Source organism: Haemaphysalis longicornis, unplaced genomic scaffold (genome assembly GCF_048455015.1).
Source record: "Haemaphysalis longicornis isolate Haplotype H1 unplaced genomic scaffold, Haemaphysalis longicornis Haplotype H1 scaffold_1, whole genome shotgun sequence".
NCBI classification, from domain to species: Eukaryota; Metazoa; Arthropoda; class Arachnida; order Ixodida; family Ixodidae; genus Haemaphysalis; species Haemaphysalis longicornis.
Window position 1 is genome coordinate 187,261,220 of NW_027526203.1, and position 15,445 is coordinate 187,276,664.

Below are 15,445 nucleotides of genomic sequence, written 5' to 3' on the forward strand. Positions count from 1 at the left end.
CTAGGGCTGGTTGTCAATTGAAGCTCTAGTGGTGCCTTGAAAAGTGACGAAAACGGACAACATACACAGCATGTACTGTATCGGTTTCCGACCTGACAGTATGACGAACAAAAGAGCGAATGCACTATACTTCGGAAAGTGCGTAATATGAATTGCGCCCATTGAGGCTTATAGCCTAAAATATCTTAGGAAAATTAACTATATAGAAATTTGATACAATGCGATTAGATTGAGCTCCGTCTGGGACGAAAAAGGAGTTGCAGCTACAGCGACTGGTTCAATTACCAAGCCCCGCTTGAATGGCACAGTGTTGAGCCGCTCACTTTTCCAGCGCTTTCTTCCCAGTTCTCGCTGCAATCGTAGTATGTGCCTCCGGCCCATGTGAACTTGTTGGCACGTCCGTAGACCAGCTGCACGCTGGACAGCAGGCCGGCCACCACCCAGATAGTCAGGATGATATGCGGGCCTCGCCGCCGCGTCCATCGGAAGCTTAGTGGATACATGATGGCGTAGTACCTGCGTCAGATCAACAAACACAGAGTTGGACGAGTTATTCTCCAATTGGCTGCTTCCGTTATGATATAGCCGCGCAAGAGGTATGGGCAAATATCTGTTGTCAGTGCGGTCGCCAACGTTGTCGCAAGCTTTGTTCTTCGAGGTTAATGAGGCGTCATCGAATTACATCAAATAAACCTGAGCGAGCTTGAGGCAGTCATCTGCAATGTTTTCCTCATACGCATTTTTTTCACACCATTGGAAAATTTGTAAATAAACAACTTACTGTTCGTAACTCCTACTTGGCGGGATCGCAAGCGGAGCCGTCAACGTAGTCTACGGTCGCCTGCACCGCCATTGAATTGAAGAGCGGGGCGCACCTTAGCATACTGCTCAACTGTAAAATCCAAGAACCCAGAGCCTCCGCGAATTAGCGCAGAGGAGCCAGCTCAAGACATACGCTTGCGTGCACTCAAGCATTAACCTGGAAGATCTTAACTACTGCTGGACTCTAAAGCATACTGAACGATTGACTTGCGAATTTTCTGTTCGTCTCTGCGTATAACATTGTACGCGAACCAAATTTTCGTTTCATTTCGAAAGCATTTGTGCTTTACGAAGCGCAATCCTGGCGTTGTGAGCAGCGGATGGTACCAAAACATTAGTAGTGGCTTAGCTCTGCTATGCCAGGATATACGTAGCGTGAGCTAAGGTTCAGCAACCCAGTCAGATCCAGTCTTATCCAATCCAGTCCAGTCCAGTCCAGTCCAGTCCAGTCCAGTCAATGCTCCTCGGACATGCTCAGCACGGCTCTTCACGAGCCACGCGATACGGCTATCAAGCGGCTCAGGCGCAGCGTCAGACTTGGCTACTGCGCAACTGAGGCGCACACCTGGGTACTCGCCGGCGCCAGTGCGTCTGCCGCGGCTATGACGCAACACAATCCAACACAATCCACTTTAATCTAATCCAATCCAAATACAATCCAATCAAATCTAATCAAAGCCGAGCCAAACCAGGCTAAGCCAAGCCAATTAAATCCAATGTCCCTCGCGCTTGCGCAGAACGGCCCTCACTGCACACGCGAAACTGCTCAACCTCGGCCAGTGTAGCTTACGCTACAAAAGCCCACGCGTCGTTATCTATCTAAATTAATGCGCCCATGCACTCTGTACCGATGGCTAACCGGGGAAGCTCTAGCCCCTGCCCCTCGCAGTCGCTGGACCTGTGATTCACTCAGTAGCTCACTTCGCGCGCGCTCTGTTGCGAGAGAGACTAGTTTTCGCTCTCTGTGGTGCGCCGTTCCCACTGACGAGTGTCGATAAATGCGACAGTGTCGCTACGCCATCTACGAACCCAGCCAATCTCTCTTCTCTTACTTGTAATTCCTGTCCAACCTGGTATTTCCTCTAGTTACGCAAGGTGTTGCACCGGACGAGTTTTCTGCGTCCACGGGGCCACCGTTTTTTTCTTTAGCCTAGTCATATAAAGCTTTGATTTAAAATAGAGTGATAGAGACGGGAATGGAACCCAACGACGCGAGATTATAGGCAAGTGACTGATAGACACTAGTCTAGCCGGTACAGCACACAGCAGCCCTTTTGAAGTACATTAAACGTAAATGAAAGCTGCCAAAAAAGAAAAGAAAATCCTTGAGCCACTGACGATTGCCTACATACTTCGAAAGCGAAAGATATATAATTATTTATTTTATTTATTTATTTATTTATACATACTTCAGCCCAATTGGGCTATCGGAGGAGTGGGTTGGTACATAGAATACAAAACACTTTTCTGCACAGAATAACACAGATAAAGACACAACACATTTAAATTCACTTATTCATAAAGTTTAGACATAATAGATAATAAGTACAGCAAGACATTGAAATTATGCAAAACTGACATAGCACAATCAATTTAACTTTTGCAAAATTTTTTCCAAAGGCAATGACCTAATTTTTCACCTGGCAGAAGATTCCATTTTTCAATTGTTCGCGAGAAGAAGCTGTACTTAAATAGATTAGTTCGTTGATGAAAAGTTGCAAGGTTGAGTTTGTGGCTATTTCTAGTAGATTTAAGGTAATCGGGCTACAAATAGGTGTTCTGTAATAAGTAGCGCGGACTATTCGTAAGAATATATAAAGGTTAAGACATTCGCGTTCACGGCGCTCAGACAGGGGTTGTAATTCTAGTGTAGCAAGGTGGGATGATGGCGAAAAGCTCCAATCGAAACGGCCGAAAATAAAACGAATTGATTTTTTCTGAACGGATTCGTGTGTTAATTTCCGATACTTTATAAGGGTTCCTGATATAAGGGTTCCAGATATATGGATTGCCCTGGCGATACTTTACTTCTTCATCGACTGTTTCGTGGCGTTCCCACAAAGCTACCGCAATTGAGATGCGTAGCTTTTTAGTAGATATATATGAATAATCTATGATCTCGTAACCAATCACGACGAAAAAAAGAAAGGGAAGCAAGAGACACGCACACAATGTACTAGTAAGTGCTATGTCGCGCACGGCGTCTTTGTGGTGTATGCCACATCCAGACGTTAGGCCTAACGTTGCTTTTCGAAAATTAACGTCCCCAAACGGTTCCCGCACCTTGACGCACAATGACCGTGGCATTATTTTAGAAACACGTTTCGCTCAACCTTACGCTATGTTCTGACTAGAGCACTGCACGGGCAGATTTTTTCCGGCCCGGGCCCGGCACGGCCCGATAGCGCCATGCTCCGGCCCGGCCGGGCCCAGCGCGGGGTTTTCAAATACGGCCCGCACCCGGCCCGGGCCCTAAAGGCTTGGGCTCGGCCCGGCCCGGCCCGGCTTGGCCCGGCCTGGACCATTTCAGCCAATTATGCCTTGAGCATAAACGAGGCACTGTCGAATCCTCAGTTATTGTGAAGATACCAGCAGCACAGAAAATATTTTTGGAGAGTGCTGTGAGAACATGAGAGTGTGTCACGATTTTCAGTGGCACTGTGTATACCTTCGGTTAATTACGCCCGTAACACTTTTCCGAAATAATTGCGGGGCAATATTAGAGGCAAAGGCATAGGTGGCTGTCTCATGCATGCAGTGCTAACCAGGCGATGTTCTTATTGCATTTAAAAGAATGACTACAACATACAACGCCCACATAAAGTGGAAAAATGGTGGACATTTATAGATGAGTTTACATTAATTGCTCACAAGCTGGGACTGTTGAGTAACAAATGCAGAACATTCTCCTGCAAACTTCGTTTATTGCAAAATGCAACGAGAGAGAGAAAAAAATGCGCTGTAACTGCTCCTGGTGGGTCGCCAGGCTGGCTGAGTAGCTCAGACCGGCAGCCAGCCGGAGCCACTAAATGCTACCGCGGGCCTGAAAGAGGTGCATCTTCCATGATTCATTGCACGGGAGGAGCCCGACTAGAGGAGAATGCGGCATCAGAGGAGGTTGGCTTGTTAAAGCTGGGCCGCCTGACTTCATGCTCCCTCCTAAAAATTTTTCTTCCTCCATACATACCACGCGTTCGCCGTTCGGCGCCATTGCGGCGCCGTGGCTCACCGACGGAGACGGGCGCGGTGGTGGCGCGGCGCCTCCTCTCTCATTCTGTCTTCTAGGTCCTTTAGAATTCGTTGCCTCGGTTGCGTATCTTGTAGTTTTGTGTTCGAGCAAACATACTGACACGGTCTTGATGGATGAAATGGGTTTATTTACAATGATGTGGTCCGGGAAGAGCCAAGCGAACAGATCGGGAAGCGGCCGGCACAGTCACCACCTCAACCTCCTCTTCTACCAAACCACAGTGGGCTTGGTCAATCTCTTTCCATTAGAAACCCGGGAGACAATATCCTCCGTAGAAACTGCGCTGTAAAACTTCCCCGGGGCGAGATGAAGCTCACCGAGCGAGTTGAAGTTGTCGGGGTTGGCGAGGCTTCAGGCGGTCGACGTGAACAACTTGAGTCTTTCGCGATCGACGATCTTGTGACATCACTTTAGCGATTTCATAATTCAGGTCGCTTGATTTTCGCACAACTACAAACGGGCTGGTATAGGTTTATGAAAACTTCTGGCACAAACCACGTTTGCGTAGCGGCATCCAGAGCCAGACAAGGTCACCGGTAAAGTACGAAGCTGGTGCGTGCTGTCGGTCATATCACGCCTTTGTCTTCGCCTGGGACGTCAAAGTCCGTAGTCGGGCAAGGTGGCGCGCCTCTTCAGCACGACACAGAGTCTGCGCTATAGAAACATCATGGTGAGAAAAGGGCAGGATAGTGTCGAGGGAGCTACTTGGCACTCGCAAGTATAAAAAAAGAGAAAGGTGCGTATCCCATGACCTCGTTCTTAGCGCTGTTGTAAGCGTATGTGGTAAAAGGTAACACATCGTCCCAGTTTTTAGGATCTGAGGATACGTACATGACCAACATGTTTGTCAGTGTACGATTTGTTCGCTCAGTAAGGCCATTGGTTTGTGGGTGGTATGGCGTGCTGTGTCGGTACTGTAACCCACAGAGATGAATGAGCTCTTCTACGATATCCACTGTGAATTGTCGTCTGCGATCACTTATAACCACACGGGGGCACCATGGCGCAGTATGAAGTGTAGAAAAACGTGTACGACTTCAGAAGCTGTTGCGGATGGCAGAGCAGTCGTTTCCACATAACTTGTCAGGTAATCGACACAGGCAATTATCCATCGATTCCCGGCTACCGACTTTGGAAACGGGCCGAGCAAGGCAACTCCTACTTTTTCAAAAGGTGACATTGGTGGACGCACGGGATGCAAAGGCCCTGAAGGAGGAACTGTGGGAAGCTTGTAGCGCTGTCACACCTGGCAACCGGCGACGTACTGCTTTGTCGTCTTCCGAAGGCGAGGCCAGTAGAAATGTTGGCGGAGTCGGTAATGCGTGCGGGCAAAGCCAAGATGTCCTGAGGTGACGTCGTCGTGCATAGCATGCAGGACGACAGGCCGGAGGCTCTCGGGCACGACAAGCAGAAAACGAGCACCATCGGACGAATAATTCCGTCTCCAGAGCAAGCCATCTCGGACAATGAACGGTGAAGTCGACGATTAAGACGCCTGTGCGGAGGCAAAAAATGGCATTAAGCTGCTATCTTTTTGTTGCTCTTCCTGAAACACGCGTGCATCGGGGAGCGCGGTCCAGATGGAAGCTAAGGAATCGGCCTGGTTTCGTCCTCAAATAGCTGCGCTTGTTGAGGCAGGCGTGACAGCCAGCGTCGGTGTGGCGGCGCCCGCTCTTATAGACAGCAGCGAAATTGAATTCCTGAAGCCGTAAAGACCAGCGAGCGAGTCGACCAGAGGGGTCGCGTTATCCGACAAGCCAACACAGGGAGTGATGGTCTGTTACAATGGTGAAATGACGTTCATAAATGTAGGGTATAAATTTTGAATGGCGAAAATCATCGCAAGACATTCTAGTTCTGTCACAGTGTAGTTACGCTCTGCTTCCGAGAAGGTACGACTTGGGTAGGCGACAGCGCTATGCGCACCTCCATGCGGATGGACCAGCACAGCCCCACCACCGATGGCGCTGGCGTCTGAGTGGATCTCAATGGGGCCTAGGGGTCGAAGTGGTGCAACACAGGATCGGATGTCAACAAATGCTTCAACTCCGTGAAAGACGAGTCACATTCGCGAGTCCTCACAAAGGGCGTGTCTTTACGAAGAAGAGCTGTGAGGAGACAGGCGATCTTGGTGAAGGCTTTGATAAAGCGACGAAAGGAGGAGCTCAGTCCAAGGAAGCTCCGCAGGTCCTTAAGTAATCGGGGTTTTTGTATATCACGAACCGCAGCAACTTTTGGGGGGTCAGGCCTGATTCCATCGTGGTAAACAAGGAAGCCAAGCACAAGCGCCTGGTGCTCTCCAAAATGGCACATCTTCGAGCTCAGTACCAGACCACCTGCGCGATGCGCTGGAGAACAACGTCAAGCCGCTAGTAATGCTCGTCTAACGTCCGGCCAAAAATAATGACGTCATCTAAATAACACATGCAGGCTTCCCACTTCAAGCCCCGCAGGACAGAGTGCATGAATCCCTCGAATTCTGCAGGCGCGTTGCACAGGCCGAACGACCTAACATTAAATTGTAACAAGCCATCTGGTGTGACGAATGCTGTCTTCTTCTTGTCGTCCGCGTGCATAGTAATCTGCCAGTAGCCCGATCGAAGATCAACCGACAAAAAGTAGGAGGCATAACGCAGACAATCGATGACGTCGTCAATCCGCGGAAGTGGGTATACGTCCTTCTTCGTCACATTATTAAATCTACGGTAGTCAACGCAAAATGGCCACGTGTTGTCCTTCTTTCTGACCAGTATTACAAGTGCGGCCCATGGGCTGGTAGATTCCTGAATTACAACGTTGCGGAGCATTACCTCAGTCTGCTCATTTATAGCGCTGCGCTCAGCAGGAGACACGCGGTAACGTTTCTGCCGGATGGGTGGTGCAGTGTCAGTGTAAATTCGGTGTTGCGTCCGAGAGTCTGGCGGCGCAGGAGGGTATTTACCCTGCGCGAAATCGAACACTGAAGCGTTCCAAGCCAGCAATTTTTGCAATGCGTGTCGTTGATCAGACGGCAACAATTTGTTAACCATTTTGATGAAATTGGCTGTATAGTCCGGTTCCACATTATTCGTAGGTCCAGCCATAGAAATAGCATCCCGTGAAGTATCTAAATTACCGGTTTTAGTGGCGCGCCTGAGTCCCTGAGAGAGAAGTACGGGTTCTGAGCTTGCATTCACTGTCCACATGTGAGTAAAGCCACCCTCCTGATGAAAGAAAGCCCGAGTTACGAACACATTTTTCTTCATCGCTGTGTTCCGTTCGGGCTCAACTAACGCCACACAGGAGCTATCCGTGCTCATGTTAGTTCCCTCACGGGAACGAACATGGCTGACATAGGGGGCAATAGCGTATCATCAACAACAGCGAACACTCCTCGGCCGGTTTCAGTGGCTTGCTCGACACAGACAGGCAATACACTTCGCAATGAAATCTCTGCAGCACCGCAACCCAACTTTGCCCCACATTCTTTCAAAAAGTCGATACACAGAATGACATCGTGCGTTGCGTACTCTAATACGGTAAACTCAGTTCTGAAGGTGTCTCCGCCAAGCACAAGGTCTGTCGAGATAATTCCAACTACCCGCAAACGCTCACCACCAACCCCATGGAAATGTCTAGTTCCATCCCACTCAAACATAACTTTATGTCCAAGGCGATCTTTAAATGACAAGCTCATCACTGACACACTAGCACGAGTATCCACCAAAGCAGTTGCGTTCACACCATCGACACAACTACACACCTTGTTCTCAACCATCACTACTCACAGGAAATTTGGTAAAAACGACCGTTCCGCGACCTCACCCCTGTCGGCCGCACCAGCTAGTTTCCCAGCGGCGGGGGCACGGACCGGAGGCGAGGCGACGGTGACCGGCCCTGGGGAAGCGGTGGCGTGATGCTACGGTCAGAGGCGGCGGCAGACGCATTGCGGTTGGTGAGCGGAGCCGGGTGGTGGAAAAGGGGATCCTGGTGGATTGGGCCATCCCGTCGGCTGGACCAAGAAGGGGCAAAGAACGGCGCAGCTTGCTGCTGACGACGGCGACAGAAGCGAGTGATGTGCCCACTGACGCTACAGAAATAGCAAACAGGTGGTTCCCGATAGCGGTCTTCGTTGCCTTGTTGCTGGTAGCGGACTGGTTCGACTTGTTGGCGTGGGTAGCCAGTGAGAACTCTACGGGATTCGTTCTCGTAGCCGAGTCGCCGGTATGGTGCTCGGAAGCTCTGAACATCGACACCATCTTGCGAAAACATACCGCAGGGCTCTGCGTAGCGGAGTTGTCGTCTGGGTGCTGGTACTTGAAAACAAGGCTCGTGAACGGCGCACTGGTGGTACACGCAATTTGCATGAGGGCCCGAATAGGCAGGCGGATCGGTGGTGTACGCTTGAACTTGATGCCCTAGTTCTTCTCGTATAATACGGCGAACCAAGGATGCGATATCCTCAGATGGACCAGTGTCCATGCTAGCGGTAATGGGAAGGTTAGGAAGAAGGCCAAATTAAGAGCAAATCCGCCGAAGCTTGAGAGCTTCAAATGTGCAGTAGTTGTTGGTCACGTTTCCTGCCGAGGCTAGGTTTACCTTTGTAATCAAGAAGTTGTATACGTCTCCCGCTATACCTTTTAGCAAATGGCCCACCTTGTCCTCCTCAGTCATGGTCGGGTTTACACGAGAGCAGAGTTTAGGGACCTCTTTTATGTATGCCGTACAAGTCTCGCCCGGTACCTGTGCTCGTTGCGCGAGCGTCTGCTCGACCTTTTTGCGGCGGTAAACGGGGTCGCCAAAAGATTTCTTCAGCTCCTCGATGAAGATCGTCCATGTCGGGAGCTTTCCTTCATTGTTTTCGAACTAGGTCAAAGCTGTTTCGACGAGATACACCACTACATAGGCTAGTTGCGCTGCTGTGTCCCAGCGATTGTATTTGCTCACCCTTTCGTAGTGCATGAGTGAAACTTAAGCGCAAACAGACACAGGAACGAGAAAGGGAAACGACACCAGCGATGGTGTCGTTTCCCTTGTCGCTGTGTCTGTTTGCTCTTAAGTTTCACTCATGGATGTTCAACAACTAGCTCGTCTCTCCATTTTGCTTTCGTTGTGTTTGAGCCATTCCTCGACATCTTCGTAATTGTTCCCAGAGAACGAGCGTGGTTCCTTGTGGTGCCAACCGGTGACTACCACTGGGGAAGAGGTTTCACCATTCCGGGGCGGCGGCATGTCAGTCGGGTCCAAGGGCAAGCCGGCGATTTGCCTACTCCGACGGAGAACGCAGGATTTCACTGGGTCCACATGGTCCAGGACGTTGCTATCCCGGCACCTCCACCACGTGACACGGTCTTGGTGAATGAAATGGGTTATTTTACAGTGATGTGGTCCGGCAAGAGCCAAGCGAACAGATGGGGAAGCGGCCGGCGCAGTCGTTGTTGTTGTTGATCCTGATAATTAATGGCGCATACCCAATCAGGGGATTGGCCAATCAACAGACGATTGTAAAAATGAATGGTAGTCTTATCAAATCATGAGACGCCTGGGAGTCACCACCTCAACTTCCTCTTCTACCAAGCCACAGTGGGCTTTGTCAATCCCTTTCCCTTAGAAACCCTGGACACAATATCCTTCGTGCGCTGTAACAATACGAACCAATAAAGACAACATTAGCATACACGCGCCACCCGCCGCGGTGGCCCAGTGGCTAAGGCGTTGTGCTGCTGAGCACGAGGTCGCGGGTTCGATTCCCGGCCGCGGCGGCCGCTTTTCTGATGGAGGCGAAAAGCAAAAACGCCCGTGTGTACGAGATTTCGGCGCACGTTAAAGATCCCCAGGTGGTCAAAATTAATCCGGAGCCCTCCACTACGGCGCGCCTCATCGCCTGCGTTGCGTCGGCGCGTTAAACCCTACAATCAATCAATCATACACGCGCCATTACCCACAGGTATGAGACCCGGGACTGATGCGGGCCTGACTCATGTCGAGCATGGCCTGGCCCGAAGCTCAAGGGCCCGAGCCCGGCCCGGGCCCGATCGAACAAACCCTTACCCGGCCCGACCCGGTCCACGGGACGGGCCGGGCCCGGTCTTTCGGGCCGGCCCGGGCCCGTGGAGTGCTCTAGTTCTGACTACCGACGTAACTGCCATATCGTGTGGTATGGGGATAAAAAAACGGCGTTTCACGCTGTTCGGTTGGCTGAGACGTCAAATCACGTCATTATTTAAAAATATTACGACAGTTGCGACTACAGTCTGAAGCCGGCCTTACGCTTAGTGAACGTTAAGGCTTAATAAAGGCACAATAACATTCTCAGATATATATTCGCCATTGACGATACAGCTTCCGTCAGAGGGTCACGGCCAATCCACCAATCCCGCTGCGAAGACTACATACCCACTTACACATAAGCTCTCGCACGTACCGTAAGTAAAGTGTTTTAAGAGTCTCTGAGTTTTAAAGCGAAGTTTTAACGTCCTCACTGATGTCGTTGTACGCCAATACGCCCTGCAGGAAAACAAACTTTATATGACGATGATGATAAATGATCGTAGGTTAATTGAAAAAAAATGGCTGTGTCTTAGCTCACCCAACCTTGGATATGCCAAGTAAAAGTTTAGCTTAGTTTGGCTTAGTCTTGGTTTCGCTTGGCTAGCCTTTGGTGAAAGCTGTATTGCCGACCATGGCTCAAAGACGTTTGGTTCCGAGCGACGCTCACAGAAAGAGGCCGGCGAACGCGGCGTTTGGCGGGGCGAATGTGTCGAACGCGGCGTTCATTCACTGCGAACGCGCCTTTACCCTTCGCCGGGCGCGAGACGAGTCACGCAGGCCGAGACCACGCAGCGGCGCATGCATGGGATTATGGCCATCTGCCGATCTGCAATTATGGCCATCTGCCGATCAGCTGATCGGCCGCAACGGCGCCGGCAGCCGCCTCTCATGCTGAGCAGAACAACTGAAAGCGGGGCCTTTTGCGCAGCGCCGAAAGCAGGCCCGGCGAATCACGCGATGCGCTTCGAGAGGTGCGTCGCCGGGGGTGTGTCTCCGCTCAAAAGGTGAACTTCCGCATCCGCGGCGAAACAGCTTGACGAAAGTGGTAAAGCTTTGCTTTAAAACGCTTCCCGCGGCCAGGATATGTCCTGGGTACCTCGCGTTATGAAGCAGGTGTCTATGCGATTGCTCCATTTCGACAGGGTCGAAACGAACGCAAAGTACCAAAGCAGGCACCAATTCGTGCCGTACACCCCGAATTCAAAAGTTAGGCCTACGGAGTGCACACGCGAGAGTTGCTGTGGGTATTCTAGAAAAGCTGGGCGTACCTCTAGAGTAGAACACACTCGCAGTGTGGGAGTGGCCAACCAAAGAATCCTTCACAAGAAGGCTTCACGTTGAACCATCGTCGTCGTTAGACAGAGGGGGGAATAATTTTTTCCTAGTTTTTTGGGGCATCCAAAGACTCGGAACTCGTTTAAGAGCTACTAACTGCCCCGCCTCCCTCCCAGTATGCTTAGCTTTTCTCGCGCTCTTTTTAAAAGGGCAGTCCGCAGTTAGGACGGAGACACATTCAGAATGCGTCCCTATTCAAACGAACCAATTCACAGAAAGCATTGCCTTGTCCGAAGTAATGCGCGATGCTGGCCTCTTGCAGAAGTGACACCACGGGTTCTTATCATTGAACAGCTGTGTGAAACTGGCACCACATTGCGAATGTGTAACCACATGGAGCGATTTTGGTGAGCGACGCGACAAGAACTGCTCCATTTGGTTAGCCCTTAAGTGTGCGGCTCTTATTGTACCAGCTAGTTAACACTATTGATTACTATCTGGTGTGATTTCCTGCAATACATCCATGGACAAGATATCTATTAATGTTCTTAAAACTTGCTTTCTGCTTTTTAGTTCCCCTCAAAGAAAACTTTCCCCCACCTTTCCCTCTATATTGCAGGTGATAAAGTTGAACTTCGTCGTCACACTAAACGTTTTTACACCCTTTTAGCCAAAAAGGGTGTAGCATAAGTGGAAAATGGGTGTTGGGAGGCCTTTACACCTTTTTTCTTGAATCTCAACACCCTTTTCCTAGCTCTCCACCCTTTTTGTGCGAAAAAAAGGGTGTTGATCAACTTCAACACCCTTGGTTTTTCTTAGGGTGTTAGAAGGGTGAGGAAAAGGTGTTCAGCTGTTCATTTAATAAGGCCATGCTTGGATGCATAATAGCACTGTAAAAAACATGTCATCCCCTCACATACTCCTCTAATCGCAAGGAATTTTCAAACGCAAAAAAAAATAATTGCTCCTATGCAATTATTGCTCGTTTCTATATGCAGTGCATCTCATGCCCCAAAGTTAGCTTTGGCACGTAAAACACGAATTTGAACCTTCAAAATTAAAGACTAGTCGTGTGGCGAAACGGGTGTTTACCGACTGCAACACGCTTGGCTTAAAGGGAAGCTGAAGCGCTTTCCAAAAAAATTGAGTTAGATTAACAGTTATATAGTTTCTTGTGCGCTAATTCCGAATATCACATTGAAATTTATCGTACATGAGTCCAAGTGGCATTTATCTTGCAAAAAGCGCGGCCCCGTTTGAAAGACGCGCGCTTTTCGTCTTTTGACGCCCCTGATTGGTTGCGCCCGTCATGACGTCAAAGGAGGACACCCTTCGGCCGCGCGGGTTGTCGGAAGCATTGCGAACGATCGCACGGTTGCCTTTGCGGCCATTTAGCTTGCAGTTTAATTTTCGCACATGACTGGAAGTTTGTTTTATATATTTCCCGTGCTGTTGGTTCAATTATCTTGGAGCTTAAATTTGCTTTACACGACAGAGAACCCCAAAGCAGTGACTGTGACGTCAACTAGTGGGTTCCATCAAAATATTTTTGAATTAGGCAACCAGCATAGGGGATTTTATACCTTATGTTTCTTATTATACACAAAACTCTTTATGCCGAAGATTAATGGGCGTTTTATAAACAATCTACCAGCGAAAAGCACGTACGTGCACTGCGCGAAAAAATAGCGTTCATGCGCTCTAAACGTATATGCGAGACACATCTTGCCGGTACACGCATAAACCAACAAGCAGACTCTGCTTCCGCATTTCCTTTGTTCGTTGTCGCCCACCCCAGCCCCGTTACTCATCCCCGGGCCGTACACAGACTCACACGCGCGCGCCAATTCGGCAGCGGCGCTACGGCGCCTCCGCGATTGCTAGCTGCACTTCGATGAGTGGCGTCTTACTGCTTCACATGCATTTATTCTGAAAACACTGCAACTAGTGCCTGCTCAGCATTATTGGCTGTAGTAGGGCTTGATTTTCGCTTGTGCGTGGCGCATTCTGCTACAATATTACGGCCACCTCGTTATAATTAACAGACCAGTCGGACAAGGCAGTTACGTTGTAGTTACGTTACTTTAGGTAACAATCACCAAACGTTTGTGATAACGAATCGTTGGCCTGTTTCAGCATTTCTAGATTTAAGCATTTACCGCGCTAGTCGGACAGAGCCGTATATTTACTCTTCGCTCCTAATTTTTTTAGTATCATCATTCTATATATCACCGACTACCACTGGAGCACACTTGAGGTTCAGTGACAACAAGTGCTTGCCAGGTTATAATATGCAGCCACACGGAATCTTGGGCAAAAAATTAGGCCCCCGCAGTCAACACAAATTATGGCACGGTGGTGGTTCGGAGTGGTGTTTTTTTTTTAATTCCACACAAACATCACCTTATCGTGACATGTATACTTCCAAATAAGTAATCTGGTTGTCTTGGTTCTTTTACTTTGTAGGAATACTGTTTACCTCTTAGCCGGGAGAGAACTTCTATTAGGATTGGCCCCTTGTTTTAGTTTCGCCAAAAAATTGTTTTTTTTGAACAGTGTCCTGAGCCTATAGGGAAAGAAAACCGACGCGTTTAACGAAACAAGCATTTCCTGAACAAATGTGACTTGGTTTCTGGAATGGAACGAAACATCCCCTGCCAAAGTATAGCAGTATTCCCCGTCCTTCCTAAATCTAGAATCTAATGTGAACATTCACGTCCGTCGCATCAAAAAAAAAAAAAAACCGCATTGGAGCGGTTTACAAAGTATTTAACGTAGTGTAGTATATTCTCTGTCATCAAGCACAGCCACCGCGGCTGTCGCTTCCGTATGTTATCAAGCATCCCGGCGTGGTATTATTCTGCTTAGGAATAAGGCATGATAACGTATGCCTCGTTTGGCGTTCGTGCATACTTTTTGAACACGAAAATTGTACAAATGAGTGCTATCAACCCCAACAACGACAAGTATCATTCACAAGGAAACACGGCGAAAAGAGCACGGCCGAGGCGGCCGATCCGGCCGGAAGTCCAGGTATGACGTTTTTCAGCCGGTTTTCGCCCGCGCTTTTCAGTCTTCCGGCATCGCGCGGCGAGATGGGGGCGGGGCATCGGGCCACTTTTGTTTGCTCATTGCGCCACTTCTATTGCATGTATTGCGAAAATATTTCGTACATGGGAACTATTCAATGTGTACTTGCTGCTAGTCAACTTTTCTTTTAATTCTAAAACCGCTTCACCTTCCCTTTAATGTAGGTTGTTGAAACGGTGTGAAATAGGTGTCGAGTTGCAAAAAAAGAACAGCGAAGCTGGGGGTCAACCTAGTTTCTTCCGGTGTTGCTAAGTTTTGTTATGTTTGCTAAGCTTTGCAATGTGCTTGCTGAGCTAGGATGACCGCTGAGGGGTGAGGCGAAGTTTAACCGGATTTTACGAGGCTGTTCCAGTGTGTGTGCACCCCCCCCCCCCCCACACACACACTGCCAGAGGATCCAAGGGGTTATTGGATCCTCTGGCAGTTATTGGACATGGCGTCGTCTCCAACCATGCACGAGAAGGGCTCCAGGCAAGTTTGTGTTCGGTTCAGCGTGAACAAGACGCGGGCTACCGTTACATTGTCTTGAACAGGGGATGGCGGCAAGCGCACGCTCTACGCTGTCATGCAGAATGCCGAAAGGCCATTCAACTGAGGTTCCAGAAGAAATGCTTAGTAGAGGAGGGCCTTTCACGGTTTGCGCCGCCCGGGTCTCTGATGTCGTTCCCGTTCACACTAGTCGTTGACGCGCATGGGTGTCACTCACTGAAGAGGCTTTTCGCAGGTCTGGCTCTGAACTAGACGTCAACTCTGGAGGGATAATGACTCTGCTGTAGCATCTGGATGTACGTCTGCATAAACAAGTCCTTTAAGCAGTGCGTCAAGCGGTTCTACACGAAAGGATGCGGTGGGGTGAGCCAAGAGTTGCACCGACCGGAAGGTTGAAGCGCGCATCACCAGCCACGCTGCGCGAGTAGGTTGTGAACACATGAATGAGAATCCTAGAGGACGTCGTGCGTCGAAGAAGTGGAGTATCTC

General features: G+C 49.5%; 1 protein-coding gene across 1 annotated transcript in view; it reads right to left on the reverse strand.

The window, feature by feature from the left end:
* Window positions 1-15,445, reverse strand: part of LOC144167622 (RYamide receptor-like) — a 503,725-nt gene that overhangs the window by 66,030 nt on the left and 422,250 nt on the right. The window contains exon 2 of the mRNA XM_077696822.1: window positions 324-516. Within this exon, the coding sequence (XP_077552948.1) occupies window positions 324-516 (193 nt within the window). The remainder of the gene's footprint in view (window positions 1-323; window positions 517-15,445) is intronic.